General features: G+C 45.1%; 1 protein-coding gene across 1 annotated transcript; it reads right to left on the reverse strand.

The window, feature by feature from the left end:
- Positions 1-540: 540 nt before the first annotated feature.
- On the reverse strand, positions 541-16,608 carry tada2a (transcriptional adaptor 2A). The gene is made up of 15 exons (XM_076975934.1): positions 16,047-16,608; positions 15,166-15,272; positions 14,979-15,038; positions 14,554-14,645; positions 13,700-13,857; positions 10,771-10,859; positions 6,814-6,886; positions 6,143-6,206; positions 5,853-5,896; positions 4,690-4,800; positions 4,227-4,298; positions 1,884-2,016; positions 1,297-1,340; positions 974-1,047; positions 541-894 (listed from the first exon to the last, which is right to left on the reverse strand). Exons 1-15 carry the CDS (start codon positions 16,069-16,071, stop codon positions 709-711), a joined length of 1,332 nt encoding a protein of 443 aa, XP_076832049.1. The 5' UTR covers positions 16,072-16,608; the 3' UTR covers positions 541-708.
- Positions 16,609-22,749: the final 6,141 nt, after the last annotated feature.

The raw sequence follows: 22,749 nt of genomic DNA on the forward strand, positions 1-22,749 counted from the left end.
CTACCCAAGACGATTGGATACAAGCACCTACAGCAACCTAGGGGATGGTCTGGCTTGCCGGTGGATGTGCTGATGCCGGGGTTGGATGCGTCATTGCCACAAGAGGTCGTGCTGATGTTAGCTCCTACCTGAGGCTCACCATCTGCACCGAAGGGACTGTGACTACTTGGCCGGGGAACAAGAGCCTTAACTATAGCTGTATAACTGTAGAACCACCCTGCGCACCACGGACTTGTGCTAACAGGCCGCCCAATGGAGGATGGGTTCCCTTTTGAGTATTGGTCCTCCCGAGGTTTCTTCCTAATCCCCACCCTATAGGGAGTTTTTCCTCGCCACTGTCGCCTTTGGCTTGCTCATTAGGGATCTGGACCCATACGATTGTAAAGCTGCTTTTTGTGACGTGTTGTGAAAAGCGCTATATAAATAAATTTGACTTAAAAAATAAATGATATTTTGCATATTTAAATATCAGTTTCAGTAGTGAGCAATGCAACACAGACACCAGTGTATGAATGCATGAAACAAGTCTCCAGCCTAAAATTCAGCAGAAGAGAGCACGAGATTTACTTAAGTAGTGTTACAGTACTAGGTGATCATCAGAGCACGCACGCACACACACGCACACACACACACACACACACAAACCATGTACAAAGTTACCACGTTTGCCTGTTAGAGGGACATGGTCCAGTCACTAGGTAACCAGCGCTAGGCTTTGTTGACGTAGCCTTCCTTGATGAGGAAGTCGTAGATCTTGCGGGTCTTGTTGACGTCTATCTTGATGAGGGAGCGGGCCTGTGCCAGCCGCAGCCCGCCCTGACGACGACACTCACTTAGCAGGGCCTGCTTGTACTCCAGATACGCCCCGGGAACCAGACGCACCACCTGGCACAACTGCGCAGTGACAGAGCACACTGGATCAGAACCGCCACCATTTAAGCAGTGAAAACTGGGCAGATGATCGGTGCTGTACCTCTTTCTCTCGCTCGTTGAGTTTTTCTGTACCTGGCAACCCAGTTAGGTTCAGAGGAGGCGCACTTCTTCTGCCTGTGTGTGAGAAACAACAAGCTATGGTATACAAGCTAAACACGCACCATTCAGAAAGATGATCTCCAGAGAAGAACAACTCTACAGGGCTCTACTCCTAGTTCAGCTGCTCCTGTCAAGTTTTACAAACATACAGATGCACATTGTGTTTGCTCAGTGTCCATAAGCACATGTACATGAGGAGCCCCTGAGGAAGAGAGTTGGGGTGTGTGTGTGTGTGTGTGTGTGTGTGTGTGTGACGCTGCTTACCTGAGGTTGTGATGGTATTCACCACAGGGGTAATGCCAGCATCACTGCAGAAGAAACAAAAACCATTATCTGAGCCGGTCACACACACACACACACACACATGCGCAAGCAGATGTACGCACACACAGCCGACACACACACACACATACCACACGCGCAAGCAGCTGACACACACACACATGCGCAAGCAGATGTATGCACACACAGCTGACACACACAGCTGCTTCTGAAGATGCTCTCGCATGTCTGGGCCACACACACACACACACACACACACACACACACACACACACACACACACACACACACTGAGTCATCACTGATTGCATGCTACAGCTAATCAGAACAGGTGTTCTTTTTTAATAATTAGCATAAAAAAATCAAATCAAGACAAAACTATCTGTCTGTGTGGATGGTGTCTAACACACAGATGACACAGAAAGCCTCACACAAATCTTACAGGACCGGATCAGTGCGACTACTAAACCCAAAAAGAAGCCCAACACTCATCACCGCAGCGCTGTGGCACACAACAGCCAGTGTGAAGAGGAGGGGGTGAGGAAGAGGAGGGGTGAGGAAGATCTTACATGGCGGCCTGCTTGTTTAACCACTGCTGGCAGGAGCGGGCGTCGTGGACGTACTGGAGTGCCTCACACAGTGCGGTCCTCTTCCTGCGCTCCTCCTCCCGCACGCGCCGCACACGCTCATACACCCTCACACCTGCGCCAGGGACACCAGCCGCCACACACACGCCAAACAGGGAGTCAGAACAGGCAGCACCAGGCCCGGCTGTGCGGAGCAGGACGGCCCGGTGTGTGGTGGGCAGGGCCACACCAGACCGGTCCAGACCCCCTGTGCTGTTACTCTTGGTGTTTGCCAACATGAGGACCACAGAGGTACGATGACAGCGACCATAATGTTGAAAAATAGACGTACTCTAAAGGCCAATCCCTGGATTACACTGACAGAATGACAGAGCAGCTGAGTTAATCTGAGTCTGGACACAGCGAGAACAACTCGCCCATCATCTGTGATGGAAGATTAGACACCACAAAAAAAAATGAGGTCACCCTGAATGACGTCATATCTTTGTTTTCCAACATGAAGACAAACATCACAGCCAGTCAAGGCCTTCCTAGCCCTCACATTACTGATTTACATTCAAACACTAATAGAAGACTATAGTCTGTAGTAGTGCTCTGGCTTATCCAACTTTCTAAATGTTTATGGTACTCCAATGTTGTTAAATGTGTACAAAATGTAGTACAATTTCTACATATTTATTTATATTTTATTATTGTTGTTGTCATGGTGACCGGTGTCGGCCAGAGGAGGATGGGTTCCCCCCTGAGTCTTGGTTCCTCTCAAGGTTTCTTCCTCATGCAAAAAAACTAGGGAGTTTTTCCTTGCCACTGTCGCCTTTGGCTTGCTCACTGGGGGCTAGGATTCGGCACTTGTAAAGCTGCTTTGTGACAACAACTGTTGTAAAAAGCGCTATATAAATAAAATTAGATTGATTGATTTATTTATTTATTTTTAAGGGACGTCAGCCCTAACCTCCAGATCTCCCTTTACGATTCGGTCAAAATACGTTTGCACCTGCAGCACACTAATCTAATGAGTCTGTGATCTATTCTGAACCCTTAAAGGATTAGATTAAAACCCTACAGCATGGGTTAAAGCAAGAAATTTTGATTTGACTGAAAATCTTTCCTAGCAAAAGACATTGCCAACAATTACTGACAATGTGGTGTAGTTGGGTCAAGGCCTCTTTTGCCTAATTCTACACAATAAACACATTTATAAAATATATATATCTATACAGCGAAGAGAGAATCTATGAAGTGACAAAATGCAACACCTGAGCAATAAATGTACATAAATGTTTATATAATGGAGTTATCTGGGGGTGTTCTTCCAGAAAATAATTTAAAGATCAAGTCAAATTTAGTGAATCCTGGTGAGTTTCAAAAGGTATGAAGCTCTCTTGTCTTTATCAGATTCACTATTGCAAAAAAAATAAGCCGTAAGATTACCTGCCAAGTAGGTATGTTACAAAAAAATTAAATGTCCAAAAAGGGCAAATTAAATCACACCACTGGATAGAGCTTTTAAATACAAACAGAACACCACCATCCATGTTAAATTGGTTTAGAAATAAAAAAGTTGACATTTTAAATGGAAGAAACGCACCCTGCAAACATGACTTTGTTCATTGCGCTGAGGCGCGGCGCGCGCGAAGTTACAAAATTCGAGAGGTGCACGACTTTGCGAATCGACAACGCGCGTCATGTTTGTGGAGTTTATACACCTTTACAAGGTGGAATTCAAGCACATGTACGTCACTTTCAAGGTCCATTTAAATATTTCCCAGCATGTTAAACTTAATACAGTTAAATATTTATACATATACTCGAAATAATTAGCTTTTTTATCACATTATTTAATGGTTGTTTATTTTCAAAACGCCCAATCTTAACGTCTTCACGTTCTCTCATGTTTCGTCCTGGAATTACAAGCATGTTCAAGAACTTCAGCCTAAATTCCAGCACTCTTGTGCGGAGTCGCGCGCTACGGTCACTCGCGAAAGTATAATCCAGCCTGGCAGGAGGGAGGTAACTTTTCTATGTAAGGTCCGAAAATCTGAAGGCGGGATGACCCGCAAGTCAATCAAACGACACCGCCATCATCCATCCAGCGTTGATGATCCAGTGACAGGATCATATTTCGGACACAAAACAGATAGCATGCCTGTGTGGTTTATTATGATTTGACGGATTTTTTCCCCCAAAAAAACAAATGAAGGAAATTCGTCGTAGTGACGGAGAACTTTAACCCATGCCCTACAGATTAAAACCCTACAGATTAAAGCCCTACAGGAGGAGCTGACAGGACACAAGCAGATCACTGTCATGAAAATGTGATCTTACCGCAGAACAACTGGACACCTTCACGTCGGAACTCCTGAAGCCTTCGAATCTCCTTCCTCAGCTCAAACTCCACTGGGGCACAGACACAGACAAACACAGACAGATGCAGTCAGATATAGACACAGACAGATACAGACACAGATACAGTCAGATACAGACACAGTCAGATACAGTCAGACACAGACACACAGTCAGACACAGTGAGATACAGACACAGACAGATACAGTCAGATACACACACAGAAAGATACAGACACCGTCAGGCACAGTGGGATACAGACACAGACACCGTCAAACACAGATGCAGTTAAAAACAGACACAGTGAGACACAGACAGAGTGAGACACAGACAGAGTGAGACACAGACACAGTGAGACACAGACACAGTGAGACACAGACACAGTGAGACACAGACACAGTCAGGGATGTGTCGTGGATCAGCTGGGATGTAACGAGGACTCACATGCGTGACTCTCGATGAACTTGTCGTGCTCTAGGGGACCCACCACCCTGGCGAAACGTCGCATGATGTCGTACAGATCCTGAACCTCCTTGGGGTAACGTCTCTCCAGCACTGCGCGCGCACACACACACACACACACACACACACACACACACACACACACACACACACACACACACACACACACACACACACACAGGCTCAGACCACACACACCAGAGGAGGAGAGAGGAGGTGTGAGGACAGAGAAGGAGAGAGGAGGTGTGAGGAGAAAAGAGGAGGAAGTGAGAGGAGAGAGATGGAGAGAGGAGGTGGAGGAGATGGGCTCTGGTTTCTGATAGCATCACTCAGTGTTTAGTGGAGAATATTCATACCTCTGTCTGCCTCTCTTTCTCTCTCACACACACACACACACACACAGACATACACTCACAACAACACACACACACACACACACACACACACACACTGAGCCATGTACACATACACAAACTTCATTCTCACATCTGTGCTCTCTCTCTCTCTCTCTCACACACACACACACACACACACACACACACACACATGCACGTGCGCACACACTCACACTTTCAGGCAGTCTCCATGACAACCAGTCAGTACTTCCACGGTAACCACTGTGTCTCGTCCTGAGAGAGACCAGCAGCTCAGAGACAACAACACGCGCCTGGTGAGACTGTCCCACCCAAACTAACCCTGCAGCCTGGACCGGCCGGGGGGGAGGAGCAACGGCTGAGGGGGAGGAGCAACGGCCGGGGGGAGGAGCTGCTTCCCATGCAGCAGCCCTGGCAGGAGGTGGGGCTCCTGCTGGTTTCCTGGCCGCCGCCCACTCTGGCCTAGTGCCAGACGGACGCGCTGTGTTGAGTACAGAGCAGACTCACGCAGCTGGCGTTGCCTAGGTGATGGAGCTGCTTCCATAATACCACCCAGGCCAGACGGACTGAACAGTAGTGTGTGAGCGTTAGGGGCAGGAACGCCCCAGGGGTAACCAGTTTCGCCCCGGGGGTGTCCAGTGAGGCTCCGGGGGTGTCCAGTGAGGCCCCTCCTGAGGAATCGCCCCGCTCTGGCTGCGCCACGCACGTTCAGGATAACGGCCTCAGACAACACTTAACCCCAACCCTAGGACCCCTAACACGAACACTTACCCTGGAACCTGCGCAGGTTGATGAGTCCGTGGTCCCGGATTATCCTGAAAGAAACAACCACAGTATCAACAGCCCTTCAGTCTGGACACCTGAACAACACCCGCCCCAGTAACCCCAGTAACCCCGCCCCAGATTCTTCTCCAGCCTCAGCACATTTCTTTTGTGTTTCTGTCTTTTATATTTTCTATATTAGGGAAACAGTGTTGAGATGGGAGTGGAATACACAACCCTGCTTTAAACACAGGGAAGTGTTGCCCCCCCTAGTGGTGAGAGACACATGGCACACTCACTTCTTCCTCCTCTGTCTCTCCTTCAGTCTGGAATGGTAGATGTCCACAACTGCACTTTTAAGAGCTGGAACAACAAAACATACGGCAGAAGCTGTTAGAGAGCCTGTATACCCACGTATTAACACAGCTCCGCCCAGTACCCACGCAGCTCCGCCCAGTACCCACGCAGCTCCACCCAGTACCCACGCAGCTCCACCCAGTACTCAGTGTGTTGGGTCTGTCACCCTCCCACATCCTGTAAAGGTGCTTCATCGTCTGCTCAGGTGTTGACACACACCTGTAAACACACACCTGTGTCTCCAGACCCTCACTGTTCTTTGAACTGGCATGTATACACATTTGAGCCCTTTTTTAATACATCTAAGTGACACTGGGATCTTTTACAGCAGCATACAGCATAGAGCCCCCATCTCATTTGGGAGGGTTTCAGCTTTCATATGAGTCATTTCTAAAACCAATCGATGAATTTAAAGTCAGGTTATAAGCTTTTGTTTCCACAACATGGATAAACGACAGAACTTATGTCAGGGACTGTAGACTGACCTAGGATTTGTGTGTGTGTGTGTGTGTGTGTGAGAGGAGTACGTATATGTCATGCGTGTGAGGTGCGTGTTCTCATACTGGGTTCAGTTTTAAGACTGTACACACACTGAATTGTTTTTTAAACTCACCATGAAGAATATCGGAGTCGTCGTCAACAAAATCAATATCTTTCAAATCCCATTCAGCATAGTTATCAAATTCCTTAAACACAAGACAGAGACTCCATTAATAATTAATGTAGCGCAATAATAATGTGCATTCAGTTCAAATGAATCACACTTGTATCAGTCCTCTAACGAGCAAGCCAAGGGCAACATTCCCACTTAAAAAAAAATAACTTCCATTTTTCTTAATGGTCACACACACACACACACACACACACACACACACACACACACACCCCTATCAGGTTTCATGAAAATTGGTATTGTATTGTTGAGATACAGCTGTGGAAGTAAATTAGGCCCACTTCTGAGCTATTGATTGACATGACATTTTTGATCATTATTGATGAGATTCTTTTGAATAGATTGTCACCAGATGAAAAACCCTATTATACTAGTTAGCAAAACTAAGATTAGCATATTATGCAAATTAGGGATGTCCCAATCCAGCTTTTTGAACTTCTGAACCGATACCGATATTTATTTGCACTTCCAATCCGATACAGGTATCGGTCGATACTGATCTATCCGAGCATGTATTAAAGTTTCAAGTTATTTAGCCAACTTACTTTGTTGTCATACTCATGTTGAAAAGCGTTTTACTCTTGATAACAACAGGGTTCCCACACCTTGGTTAACATAAAATTCAAGGACCTTTCAATTACTTTCCAGGACCAACTTCCTCAAATTCAAGGACAGCACCTGCCAGCATTTACCTACTCTTACCCCTGAATATGTTATCAAAAAACGATGTTAATACAACGCAAATTCAAAAGACTGAAGGTCATTTCAAGCCATGCATCCTGAAATTTTCTGTGCATGACATTAAGCGCTGATTCTACGAAAACTTCACTCACACTCAACATGACTGGCAATTTAGCAATGCACATCTGAGATGACGACATTCACGTAAAATGGCTATAGTTGTTGAAGGATCAACAACTACCTACAGGAAACACTTGCTTTCGGTGCTGAACAAACAAACAAATTTCTCTACAGGAGAATGACCAAACTTTACCAAGTAAAAGTCAGCATAGGCCCTGTAGAATCAATGTAATTTTAAATAAACTTGTGCTGGCAAAATAATGACACGTTGACAGTAGACAATAATAATAACAATAATACACATATGCATATACACATACAGTACATACATAAAACAGAGGAGCAAAGCCATATAATGAGATTAGAACTATAGATTTCTAGAGAAATCTGGCGTGAGATGATTCTAGCATAGTTTTAAATCTACTTAATAAAGAATAATATTCATTCATAAAGAGAACAGCCTTTTAACCACTCCACTTACGGTAGTGAATTTATGGAATCAGAGAAATTCGAACTGAAGTATAATGGTATCAAAAGAAAGAAGTTTGAGATTAATCCAGTTTCTAGTGTCCATGCAAAAACTTTGTAAATATTGAGATGAAAAAACAAATGCTCCTGGGATTCATCTTCTGACTTAAAAAAGGTCCATTAATCCACATCAAGTTTAACTCTTCTTTCAAGAAACATGGCTACAGGATATATCTTATTTATTATTTTGAAATGAGTCTCTTTTACTTTAGAAGATATGAGCCATTTGACAAGCCTTTGTGGTTTTATAATTTGTATTAGGATGTTTCTTGAAAGAATATCTATTATATCTTTTGTCTCATACCATCAGTGATAATCTTGTTATTACACTTGAACTCAACAGTCATTCACTTTTAACATGGGCATCGAAACAGTCAACTCTGAATATAAAATGCTAAAGGAATCACTTTGCAGACTTTCTTTAAATCTTTATAACAACTCATATCAGATCATATTTTTCAACAAAGGATGAGAAATTTAAAACATCATGGCAATCTTTTTCATAGCAATCTTTTGTAAATATTGAATTCCTTACCAACTGTGCCCTATTATTCTGTGACCGCGGTCTTCATCCATGTGAAATTTCAAACCCTCTAAAATATTCAAGGACCGTCAAGGACGGCTGTCTTTTATGCCTGTTTTCAAAAACTTTCCAGGGCCTTGAACTTATTTTTTCAGATTCACAAACTTTCAAGGATTTCAAGGACCCGTGGGAACCCTGTAACAAGTAGCCAGCTGAATTAGGTGTGTTTGAATAATACACAATGGTTGGTAAGTAGAAACTGACCTGTTTATTTAGCAATTAATAAACTCAAAATAGACAAAATAATAACAAACCGAAATGGCATCAGTAAACAAAGGCTTAAAAAGCCATAAATGCAAATAATATTGTAAATTGTATTTTTAAAAAGTGGCAGTTTGTCACGCTTTGCAAACGTTTCTGCCAGTGTTAGTTGTGTAGGACCTTTCTTTTTGTCTTCGGTTTTCTTTAGAAACTCTTCATGTTGTTTATGGTGGCATTTCGCTAAATGCTTGATTAGATTAGTTGTATTAAAAGTTCTTACAGCTTTACCACCACGCTTGACTTTACTGTGGCACGTTGCACTCTACCTCTTCGTCTTTGTCATCCTTTAAGGTAAAATAATCCCACACAACTGACATTTTTACCGATAACTTCAAATTTACATGGCTGTCTTAATGGTAAGGAGATGCCACTGAGCTAGATTGGGGAGATTCTATGCTCGTGTGCTCAAGGTGTGCTGGAAAATGGGGACCAGATTTTACTCTCACTGGCGAAAACACAGCAAAAACTGGAATGGATTATCTAAATGGGTGCGCTTGAAAAACCGGATCAGAGTCTGGATCGGCATTTTCTCGTGCCTGCCGATCCGATATCGATGCGCATTTTTGGCAAATATCGGCAGCCGATCCGATCCAAATATCAGATTGGGACAAGCCTTATGCAAATGAGCAAAAATCAAAGTGGGCAGAGCTTAATGGTTGTACATTAAGAGTCCTATTGAAGAATGCCTAGGAACTGGAATTTTGTTTCTATGGTTTGGGAGATACGGGCCAAAATGTAAAATGAGTCACTGTAGCGCCACCCGAAGGCCAATGTGGGTCCCTGTACTTGAGTCTGATTCTGGAAGCACACTGCATCTTTGTGCCAAGTTTGGTGTTTCTAGGCATTATGGTGTAGCCTGCACCAGGCATTTATATCACAAAATGGGAAAAGGGGAAAATCCTAACAGTTATAATAGGATTCCCACACTGTGTGAACCTTTACCTACTGAAGTAAAACAGTCCACCATAACAATATTCAATATGGCAATATTCAATTCAATCATTTTTCTTCAGAACCTGGTGTGTATTTGTTTACAGGTGTGTACTATTGTACATTTTTTATGCAAACGAACATTGCAGGAACTCCTGTATGTAAAAGAGAACAAAGATGTAGCCAGAGTCTGGGTTATATTCTTTAGATGTACAGTGTTGGTAATATTAATACATGGTTTAAACATTAAATCATGGTGTACACACTCTCACTCCTGTAGTCTCACTGAAATGTCCAATCTCTTGTTGAAATGACTATGACATGCAGAGTTTTCATCTCAGTGAGAGAAACATAACACATCAGACGCACCATGTTCGGTCCTCACCGCTCTGCCGGGCTAAGACACCGTCCTAGCTGGCTATGCAGCTAGCATGTCACGGGTGAACTGACTCAAGACTGTGATTAGTGATCCAGACGGGCGGCTAATCAACTGGATTGTTCTGGTGCCCCTCACACTTGCCCTATGTGAGAGAAGCCCGTGCAGGTATCCAGCTGACAACAAAACTGTTCAAACATCATCTTCACCAACAGCAGTCCAGAACACCCGAACACAGTGTAAAAGGCGCGTCTGCTATAACGTTCACATCTGCACAATGAGCCCCAGAACCAGCGGACAGGCAGGTCCAGCTCTTTCACAAACCTTATACGGTAAAACACGTCCATGTTTACCAGCCTGTTAAAGGTGCCAAGACAAAAGCTTTATATTAGAACACATGACGTTCTACACTACTGACCTCCATGAAGTCTGCTCGGGCTGGCATGTAGCCGGCCATGTCCCTGGACAGCTGAGAGTCAAAGGAGGGTCTGGGAGGGTCATCCGTGGCTGAGGGAGACAGAGAGCCCATCTCCATTACAAAACACAGAATCACAGCAGAGACCAGCCATCACAGAGACCATGTAGAGTGTTGCTGTATGAAGAAGATCTCCAGGCTGTCTTATGAGAAGCCATTTACTTTAGAATGGACTCTGAGGGACATTGTGTGCTGGTTTCCAGACCACAGACCCAAAACCCACAGAACCTTGTTAACAAATATAATGTACAGTGAGGAGAACAAGTATTTGAACACCCTGCTGCCAGAGCTGTCCAAAGACACCAGAGACAAAGTTCTAGACCTTCACAAGGCTGAAAGGGCTACGGGGTAATTACCAAACAGATTGGTGATAAAGATCAACTGCTGGAGCAATTAGAAAATGGAAGAAGCTAAACATGACTGTCAGTCTCTCTCAGACTGGGGCTCCATGTAAGATCTCACCTCGTGGTGTAACAATGATCCTAAGAAAGGTGAGGAACCAGCCCAGAACTACACGGGAGGAGCTGGTCAATGACCTGAAGAGAACTGGCACCACTGTTACCAAGGTTACTGTGGGTAATACACTAAGACATCATAGTTTAAAATCCTGCATGGCACAGAAGGTTCCCCTGCTTAAATCAGCACACGTCCAGGCCCGTCTTAGGTTCACCCATGACCATTTAGATGATCCAGAGGAGACATGGGATAAAGTTCTGTGGTCAGATGAGACCAAAATAAAAACTTATTGGTATTAATTCCACTCACCGTGTTTGGAGAACAAAGAATAATGAGTACCGTCCCAAAAACACCATCCCTACTGTGAATCATGGAGGTGAAAGCATTGTGTTTTGGGGGTGTTTTTCTGCACATGGGACAGGACGACTGCACTGTATTAAGGAGATGATGACTGGGGTCATGTATTGTGAGATTTTGGGGAACAACCTCCTTCAGCCCTCAGATAGAGCATTGAAGATGGGTCGTGGCTGGGTCTTTCAACAAGACAATGACCCAAAGCACACAGCCAGGATAACCAAGGAGTGGCTCCGTAAGAACCATATCAAGGATCTGGAGTGGCCTAGCCAGTCTCCAGACCTAAACCCTATAGAAAATCTTTGGAGGGAGCTCAAATTCCATATTTCTCAGCAACAGCCCAGAAACCTGGCTGATCTGGAGAAGATCTGTGTGGAGGAATGGGCCAAAATCCCTGCTGCAGTGTGTGCAAACCTGGTGAAAAACTACACTAAACGTTTGACCTCTATAATTGCAAGGTTACTGTGCCAAATATTACCATTGATTTTCACAGGTGTTCAAATACTTATTTGCAGCAGTAACACAAATTATTAAAACATTGTGATTTCCAGATTTTTGTTTTTAGATTGTCTCTCACAATGGACATGCACCTGATAAAGTTCAGATCCCTCCATGACTTCTAAGTGGGAGAACTTGCAAAGGTGCAGGGTGTTCAAATACTTAATTTCCTCACTGTATCTGTACACATTCAGATCAGACAACAGCCAATATGCAACATTTACATGTTTAGTGTTTATGCTAATTGGATGATACATTTATGCAGATTTGCATGCAGATTTAATACTAGTGAACCACCGGACTTCATTTCGGTATTAACAGACCAAATTTCCTGCGGCAGGAGCCAGAGCCAGTCACAAAAAATAAGTCCAAGTCAAGTCACAAGTCTTTAGGCTGGAGTCCAGTCCAGTCTCAAGTCAATACCAGGATAAGCTTAGGGACAGGAGATGGAAAAACGATTATATATACGACCTTGGTAGCTCCTATTGTCAGCGAAAACTGTATTGAACGCATCAATTACTTTCATTCCATGACAGTTGTCTTGATGTAAAACGATCTTAATGTGGTGGTGATATTGGGGGACTAACATCTGTTGTAGAGATACTAGCGTCAAAGTAAGTAAAAAAAAATCATTACAGAAACAAGTTTACACATTAAGTCAAATGAGTCTTGTACATTAGTTTACACACGTAAATCACTCCTGTGATTGTGGCGAGTAAAATGCTTCGAATTATTTAGTTAACTTAACTAAACTAACCTATCCAGGTGTGTTTTATGTAATGACTGAGTTACTAATGTAAACTAAACTAACCTATCCGGGTGTGTTTTATATATTGACTGTAATGACTAAGTGTCTAAAGTAAACTACACTAACCTATCCAGGTGTGTTTTATGCTGTATATTAACTGTAAATACTACGTGTCTAACTAAACCAACCTATCCAGGTGTGTTTTATGCTGTATATTAACTGTAAATACTACGTGTCTAACTAAACTAACCTATCCAGGTGTGTTTTATGCTGTATATTAACTGTAAAGACTACGTGTCTAACTAAACTAACCTATCCAGGTGTGTTTCTTTACATGTTGGTCCTTCAGTTTTGTCCAATGGTTTAAACCCCCTGTAGCCAAAGGCTCCGCGTGTGATACTCCAGCCGTAGCCATGGCAACCTCAATTACATTTGACACATCTCTCCTATTTCCTGCTCACAGCGATGTAATCTTATTGTTCACGAGTCATTAGGGACGAGTTTCAAGTCAAGTCTGAAGTCTTTTTGTAGGCGACTTAAGTGCGACTTTGACTTGAGTCGCTCACTGGAGTGCTCATCTCTGACTCTCACACACACTCAAGTGCCCATCTCTGACACACACACACAGACACACACACACACACATCTCTGGCAGGAGCTCGTGTCCAGCATGAAGAGACGTGAGGGGCTCGGCACACCACCAGGATGCAGGATTTACAGGCATCTGCAGGTTTTCAGGAGCAACTGATCATGAAACCTTCAACCACACAGGAGCCTAGCATGCTAGTCTCAGCAGAGGTGTGAAACATCTCGTACGTTTGAACGGGATGGCAGTGTCTGCTACACGGGCGTCCTCTGTGTGCCTGGGACTGAGCAGAGTGGAGGAAAACAGGGGGTTGTTGATGAAGTTCTTCATGTAGTGGCCTTCACACTCCTCCTTGGTCCTACTCCGCATTTGGTAGGCCACGTCCTGCCTGAAAGTAAATCATGGTGAACGTAATACCTGCATTGGAAGACCCAGACAAACCACCATCTTACATATCAGTGTAACAGTGTAACATAATTAAACATTCAACAGATATAAACAGAATAACAAATCTAAATTCTATAAACTATGACAATTGGAAAATTAAATTAAATGAAACAACCTGGTCAATTTGAGAGCTACGAAACTATTCATCTCACATGAACTACATTTTGTGGAACAAATTATAAAAATATTAAATCACTTCCAAAAATATTGTTTGTAAATTTTTGGTGCAAACTCTGCATTGTTGCTTAGTTACTAAGCATTCATGTTTTGCTTGTCTTTTTGTGCATGTATATTAAACTCAAATCCTCCTAGATTCTACATCAGTATTGCAATTTCGTTGTTCATGAAAAAGTGGCAATGACAATAAAGATTTATCTTATTCTTCCTGAAAACACTTTTCTGCATCTTTATGTATTCATATTGTCACATGTTTAGTCAGGACACTAACACTAACCCTAACACTAACACCAACCCTAACGCTAACACTAACACTAACAGTTTGGTTGCACCCAACCACTATCACAGCTGTTGCTTACCCTACAAACTCAGTATGCTCAAACAGCCCAGTGCACCACAGTCAATTTTATTCTTTATGGTGGGACTTATGGGGGAATCACAAGGTCTGAGCTGTACTGACCAGTTCCCAAAGCCACAGTCCATGACGGCCTCCAGCAGGGCCATCTCCTCCTGGGCCGTCCAGCCAGCCTCCAGGATGGGAAAATCAGACGTCTAGAGGAAACACCAGGTGCACCCACAAACCCCCAAAGTTCATGTGAAAGTTTGATATAATGTTGAAGAATACATATAAACTGACAAATACCTCAAAACATTGAACTAAAACAAGCTGTTATTCAGAGAGAATTGTTCCTACAGGATAGTAATCTGTTAATGTGTTAGTGGTTTACCCAGCATATAAAACACTAATTTTAAAGGTGTAAACCCCCCCCCCCCCGCCCCGCCCACACACATACCCACTAGTGTGCCCCATAACACTAGATTTAGGATTTTATTTAAATACAAGCGGTTGTTATGTTTTATGACTTAAACAGCTCATTTTCTTACCATGATCTCATATTTATGGTCACTCTGGTGCTTTTTATACTCGTAGCCCCTAGTAAAACACTGCAGCACAAATACACAAGACGTTATTCTTGCATTATTCTATCAAAAATATATTTCTCCTGAAATTTCTAGACAATGCCGACTGTAGTTTGCGTGCAAAACATTCACATCTGGTGGAGACTCGTACCTGCAGACACAAGAGGAAATCGGGCGGCCCACACTCCGCACATCTGATGTAGGGCTCCACCAGATACGAGGAACAGCCCTGGCAGGGCGGTCTGTCGGAGGGGTCGTCTGCACAAGGACCGTCACACACCCGTTACACCCAAGTCTCTTACACAACCACTACAGCCTAAGAAGTGCTTAGGTTCGGTATGGCAGCGGTTTAGTTAGTAAGCTAATAAACTTTCACCTGAAATGTTATTTAGACCTGCACCTGAAATGTTATTTAGACCTGCACCTGAAATGTTATTTAGACCTGCACCTGAAATGTTATTTAGACCTGCACCTGAAATGTTATTTAGACCTGCACCTGAAACGTTATTAGACCTGCACCTGAAACGTTATTAGACCTGCACCTGAAATGTGGTTAAGGTCCAATGCGGGTCTGGCCACATGTTTTCAGCTTTATTTGCACCTCACCGCCTACAGGTCCCAACACAGCGAGTCACTCACGCCCACCGCGGACGTTTAGACATCTACTCGACATATGAGATTATTTATTAGATTATTTACAGACAAACCCGACACGTTTATCTGGAGATGGAGACGCTGCGGAGCCACACCAGCAGATCCCCGCGCCATGGGCAACACGTTAGCTTGATAGCACGTTAGCTTGATAGCACGTTAGCTTGATAGCATATTAGCAGGTTAGCACGACAGCAGGTTCGCTGTCCTAACAAGCGGGGCTGCAACGCTCGGCTAATGTCAGTGAACCGCTGTAGGTTTGTGAGGTCGTCGCCGACGTTTAACGTGTAGGCCCGTGTGTGTGGTACGGTACTAACGTGTAGGCCCGTGTGTGTGGTACGGTACTAACGTGTAGGCCCGTGTGTGTGGTACGGTACTCACTCCCGAACGACGTCAGGCGCTCCATCCCGCCGAGGCGCGTGCTGCCGAGCGAGGCGCGTGCTGCCTAACGACCGCTGCGCGCGCGGGTCACCACAGCTAGCTAGCTAGCTTCGTTTCTATTTCCAAGCTGGTTTATATGATTAGCTACCGGCTAACTGTAGTGCTAGTGAGATGTAGGGCACATTGACACCTAAACCACACGTAGATGTGACCATAACACTCTAGAAACGCACAAATGACACATATATGTGTGATTTAATAAAGCAGTGCTCTACTCGTATTGGAGTTGGTGTAGTTTGTGGTTGCCGTCTGGAACAGCGCCCCCTTGCGTTACGACTCCAGTCCCCGTATAAACAAAATACACTCTGCCAGACCTGTGGAGTATAAATAAATTATCTATTAAAAATAAGAACAAAGATACTAGAAGTGAGTTTAAGGCTGGGTACCCTGACGTAAAGATCGCATTATTAAGTACGATCCTACACTAAATAACCAGGCAGAATGTGGCAAAGCTACTGTGGTATCAATTGGCAACCAAAACTATTTGTCTACTAAATCTATTCTTTGCAAGAATAGACCACATTTGACTAAACCCCTGAGTCAGATATGATATTTGTCACGGCACGGGCGCCCCCTGCTGGCCGCCTCCGTGTGCAGCGGCAGTAGTTCATGTGGTTCTGTTGTGTTCGTCCCTCCGGTGGGCGGGGCCTATCAGGATCACCGACACCTGTTGTGTTCGTCCCTCCGGTGGGCGGGGCCTATCAGGATCACCGACACCTGAGAGTGGTTTGTCTGTCTATATTTGTCTTTGTAGAAGTTGACTGCTTGTTATATTGTAGTCTTAATTTGGATTGTGCCACGGGTTTTCAGTTAGTACACATTATTAATTCAATCCTGTGTGATCGTTAACTTTTATTTACACTCTTTCCCCTCAGAATAACAAGCCAACTTTCGGAAGCCGCCGGTCTCGTGTACTTTCTCCTGTGTTTGTGGTCCTGTCTCGTGATGAGAATTTATCTGCGTGATATGTTAGTTGTATGTCTGTCTATGGTTATTTGCACTTATTAAAGTTTAAAGCCTGTTTAATTGAAACACTAGGTAATGACAATTGACTCCTGTAGTTTAATAGTAGTCAGACTCATTGGTGTCTTGAATTCTGGCCTATCCGTACTATTACCTAGGATGAACTCTGTGATCAGATGCAAAGAACTTTGTAAGTTGCTCTGGATAAGAGCGTCTGCTAAATGCCGTAAATGTAAATGTTCGAGGTGTTGTGTGTTCAGTGATGCTCTTCTGCCTCGGTTGTAACGACTGGTTATTTGAGTTAGTGTTGCAGTGTGAGACATCTCAGACATCTCTGTCCAAATATTATGCTTTTGAGCAATAATTGTCATAAGAAAGTGGAATTATTATAATTGTTTGCATAATCCAGTTATAATCCCAGAAACGGTGCCATTGTATGAAAGCGTATAAAAGTCTTTAATCCACAAATATTTGTCTTGGCTAACAGCATCTTGGGTATCTGTAATATCTACACACCGGCTGGGTCAGTACATCCTGTAGTTCCCATTCTGCACCACAAGGTGGGGCTGTTGCAGTGCAAAAACACACTAATCTGTCTCTGGATTTCCTTTCTCCCCTTTCTCCCAATCTAGACATACAGTGGAAATAACCCAGAGGGGTGTGTGTGTGTGGGGGGGGGGGGTATGTGGGGAGGTGTGTGTGGGGGGGGAGGGGGGTATGTGGGGAGGTGTGTGTGGGGGGGGGGGGGGTGTGTGTGGGGGGGGGGGGGGTATGTGGGGAGGTGGGGGGGGGGGGGTATGTGGGGAGGTGTGTGTGTGGGGGGGGGGGGGGTATGTGGGGAGGTGTGTGTGGGGTGGGGAGGTGTGGGGAGGTGTGTGTGGGGTGGGGAGGTGTGTGTGGGGTGAGTGTGTGTGTGTGTGTGTGAGGGGTGGTTGTGTGTGTGTGTGTGTTGGGGGGTGGTTGTGTGTGTTGGGGGGTGGTTGTGTGTGTTGGGGGGTGGTTGTGTGTGTGTGTGTTGGGGGGTGGTTGTGTGTGTGGGGGGGGGGTGGTTGTGTGTGTGGGGGGGGGGGTGGTTGTGTGTGTGGGGGGGGGGGTGGTTGTGTGTGGGGGGGGGGTGGTTGTGTGTGTGGGGGGGGGTGGTTGTGTGTGTGGGGGGGGGGGTGGTTGTGTGTGTGGGGGGGGGGGGGTGGTTGTGTGTGTGTGTGTGCGTGTGGGGGGGGGGGGGTGGTGTTTCCTTTGTAATTTCTGTAATTCTGTAAAGATGGTTCCATATGACAGTGAGTCTGAAGAGACAAAAGACCCAGCAGCAGATGCAGGTCTGTGATACAGGGCAGCTTGTCTGGGTCCACACACCCCAAAAGCCCCTCGAGGTTACAGAGCAGCCGCTGGGGAGAGATTTAATCACACCTCCCCCAGCTGCTGCTCTGCATAACCTCACGCCTGCTCTACTGAGTGTGAGGATTAGGCCTCCAGCACACCAAGTCCAATAAGTGGACTGAACAGCCCTTGTTAAAAGGCCTTTTCACATGAGGAGCGGCGGAGGTGGGGGGGGGGGCCCATCCTGGGTGAGGTAGATGTGGGGGGGGGGGGGGGGGGGTATCTGATGCTGGAGTTCACCGTGTCTTCATGCTGCCTTGGAAGAGCCTTCCAATCATATCTGTGTCTGAGCTTCTCTTCTACTCACAACCTCCTCCGCACAGGTCAGTGTCTCGTGTCCGACGGGTCAGTGTCTCGTGTCCGACGGGTCAGTGTCTCGTGTCCGACGTACCCCACGACTCCCTGAGACATGCGACATTGAGACAACAAAAAGGGAGAGAGCAGGCAATCCGAGGGGGCGTGTTCGCACTGTCCCCGTCTCCGCACACCAGCCCTGCCTACTCCATGCCCCCCCCCCCCCAGACCAGAGAGAGGGCGGATCAAAGGCTGGAGAGGGCTGGGCTCGTTCAGTTCAGAACGTGTGCCACATTGTGCATGGGTCAGAAGATTAGCTCGTGACACAGATCCAGCAGCCCCGCCTTCTCCCAACAGCAGGCCCCTCCCTACAGCAGGCCCCTCCCCACAAATCCCTGACTCTGCATTTCCCATCTGCTGGGCCCCTCAGAAGAAATGGAGCATGTGGCACAAGCTTTCACCCCTCCCTGATTGAGAAGAATGGAAGGTACAACAATAAAAGAATGTAAAGTACTATAATAAAACCAGGACAGACTATAAACACCATGAAAAGATAAAGTGAAATCTAAAGTGGTCTGGCTATTCAGAGTGATTGAATATTGAATAAGGTCCGGTGAACACACGTGTCAGTCACATCTTATGGTCACAGGATCTGAACGTCCACACCTGCTCTCTTATCTCACAGCAACAAACACGTAATCACACTTCACCTTTGAGTCTTTCAGATCGGCTCAAAATGTAAGATGCTTTTTCGTGTTGAAATTTCAACCAGAAATCTCCCAGTTAAATTATTTGTGTACAAATATAAATAATATGTGAAGATGAAATCAATCAGATCACAAAAAGTTGAATCCGCTTACTCCAGATGTATTTGTGTCTTTTGGGGGACCTGCCAATTTTAACACACTATTGCACACACTAAAACACTGAAACACACTGAAACAAGTGTTATGAATAAAAGATACCCATGCACAGAAACATGTATTCTTCATTAAAATCATTTAATTGCTTCATCTAGTTACTTTGCTCTGCAGCAGGTAGATATTCATCTTTCTCTAATGTTCTAGATCACTGTTTTTATTCATCTTTCTCTAGTGTTCTAGATCACTGTTTTTATTCATCATTCTCTAGTGTTCTAGATCACTCTGTTTTTATTCACTTTCTCTAGTGTTCAATGTTCTCATGATTCTCTCATCCAGCAGGATCCTGATAATCTTGCATATAACCAATCAATGATTTCATTTTGTTAGGTCATTACCTAATCTTACTATAGTACTAAAGCAACTCAAACATTTTGAATGAAACAAAGTTTGTAATCTTACTTCATAATTCACAAAATTTAATCAGAGAGGCATTCACGAGGCTCAGAGAGGCGTTCACGAGGCTCAGAGAGGCGTTCACGAGGCTCAGAGAGGCGTTCACGAGGCTCAGAGAGGCGTTCACGAGACTCAGAGAGGCGTTCACGAGGCTCAGAGAGGCGTTCACGAGGCTCAGAGAGGCGTTCACGAGGCTCAGAGCAATGCTGAATGAGGAGTATGTGGTACAGTGTGTCACAGCTAAGCCAAACTGTCACCCACGTCTCTCTGCTGTCATGAGCCTCATTCTGATTTCGCGCCATCCACATGGGTTTGAACAAGCAGCCAATCAAACATTTTCAAACTTTCTGGCACATCCATGCGCCCTCTCTCTCTATCTCTATCTCCTCCTCTCTATCTCTCTCCCTCTCCATCTCTCCCCCCTCTCTCTCCCTCCTGTGTGTATATTTGACCTCCCCTTCCTGCGACCATATGCATTCCTGCTGTGTCCCACAGGAAGGTCCCCCAGCTGGGTGAGTGGGTGAAGATGCATGCGTCTCCTGCACTTTCTCATGCAGTACGACACCCACCACCCGCAGGCCCCTGTGCTGCAGCGCTGGAGAGAGGAAGAGCAGACGGGGGGGGGGAGGTATATAGACACTCACAAAGAGGCACGAGAGGTGTGGGAACCATACTGGGTTTCCTCACGTCTGAAAGGCCCTGAAACAACACTGTCAGTGGACATCAACATCACACACACACACACACACACACACACACACACACATAAATACACACACATAAATACATACACACACACACACTTATACACCCACATACATATACATAAACACACATACATACACATACGCTCTGGAAAAGAGCATCTGCTCAATGCCGTAAACGTAAATACAGCAGATGACATGCCACACACGTTTGTTTACATTTGATGTTTCTCTCTGATTTCCCAAAAAAACACAATGGAAGTATTTGTTCTATAAACCTGCACATAGCCCCTGGACAACGGACTGACACTTATTGTTCACTACAGCTAAAGATGTGCCACCCACATTACGTACGTTATTATCTTGTCTGAGTGGAGAGTCATTAGGGACAAGTTTCAAGTCAAGTCTGAAGACTTTTTGTAGGCGACTTAAGTGCGACTTCGACTTGAAACGCTCACTCGAGCGCCCATCTCTCTCACTCTCTCTCTCTCTCTCACACACACACACACACACACACACACACGAGCGCCCATGGTGAGAGGACAACTGAGCAAGTCTGGACACACAAATAACCTTCAGCTGCTGTTCTGGCACAAATAGTGTTGAGCTTCTCTGGTTCTGATGCGTGGAGGTATTTGTGTAAGCTAGCACAGGGGACGGTGGAAGTGAGGTCATTCTTAAATACAGGTAACTCTCCATCATATCTGATGCATATCTGAGGCATATCTGATGCACAGTGATGGTTAGTTACCTTGAAAAAGTAATCCGATTACTGATTACTCCTTTTAAAAGTAGCTTAGTTACGTTACTGATTACTTGATTTTAAAAGTAACTATGTTAGATTACAAGTTACTTTAGTAGTTACATTCAGCAGCAAAATAAATTTTTCCAATACTCACTTTATTGGAAGTGCATTTTTAACAGTAACAATGTATTGAAGCAGGTTCGGTAACCGAGGCAGAAACTGCTTAATCCAAAAATCCCGAGGAGGGAAACTTTATTGATAACGCAACAGGCTCTTGCCTGGATCTTATTCAGGAACGTTGATACATTTGTCTGATTTATTACGATGGGCAGTTTTTGGGATATTGTAGAGTCTCAGTCTCACAGCTGTTTTCAGAGTGACTGCAGCTGCCGGCAGCCCCAGACGAGGTGTCATGGTGGACAGGGAGATGACGGATGTAGTTGCCCATGAAGGAGAGGGGGAGGAGAGAAGAGGAGAGGGGAGGAGGGGAGTGTAGAGGGGAGGAGAGAGGGAGAGTATTCCTGGAGGCCACCTGCTCCCCATAAGTGAATGTGTCAAAGAAAGAGAGAGGGATGAGAGATATGAAACCTACAGATGGTGGAGGAAGTGATGTAAGTAGCTTGGCTCCTCCCCTTCCTGCAGCCCTTCTCTTTCCTTCATTAGTCTCTCACACACTCTGCTCTCAAACATCACTGGCGTGTGGAAAAAGCCATGTGGTGTATCCCTCTCCTCGCAAGGCCATTACACGAGGTCCTGACCCCTGACCCCTCACCTCTCACCCTCTCTTTCTATTGCACAACAGAATCTGACTCCTGCGTGTAGCAGTTCTCTGGCAGGCCTGCTGTGCAACTTAATGAAGTGACGAGTGGTTTTCCCCGGTGGCGGAGACAGATAAGACAACTGTGTGTAGGGGCTGGGCTGCACAAAGACACACATTGTGTTGTTCAGATCTCTGCACCCAGCACATGTGCACAACATTCACATGCCGGGTGGACTTACACAGCCTTACAGGCACATGTACAACTGCCTTTAGGCACATGTTAGGTCAGAGTAATTCAATGCCAAACTCCTGACATCTACCGAAGGCATTCAGGATCATATAAGGCATACAGGATACAAGTTCACATCTCAATAGACAAAAACTAGACAAAAACTACTAACCCTAACCCCACTAACTCTACTAACTCCACTAAGTCTACTAAGTCTCCCACTAACTCCACTAACCAGCCATAAGGACTCAGCAC

Source organism: Brachyhypopomus gauderio, chromosome 16, assembly GCF_052324685.1.
Source record: "Brachyhypopomus gauderio isolate BG-103 chromosome 16, BGAUD_0.2, whole genome shotgun sequence".
NCBI lineage: Eukaryota > Metazoa > Chordata > Actinopteri > Gymnotiformes > Hypopomidae > Brachyhypopomus > Brachyhypopomus gauderio.

Bases quoted from the DNA above. Each gene is read 5' to 3' on its own strand.
- tada2a (XM_076975934.1), bottom strand. From the start codon at position 16,071: ATGGAGCGCCTGACGTCGTTCGGGA. The intron at 14,646-14,978 runs GTAAGAAAATGA...TGTTTCCTCTAG, and splicing joins ACCATAAATATGAGATCATG to ACGTCTGATTTTCCCATCCT. The intron at 895-973 runs GTACAGCACCGA...GTCACTGCGCAG, and splicing joins TCAACGAGCGAGAGAAAGAG to TTGTGCCAGGTGGTGCGTCT.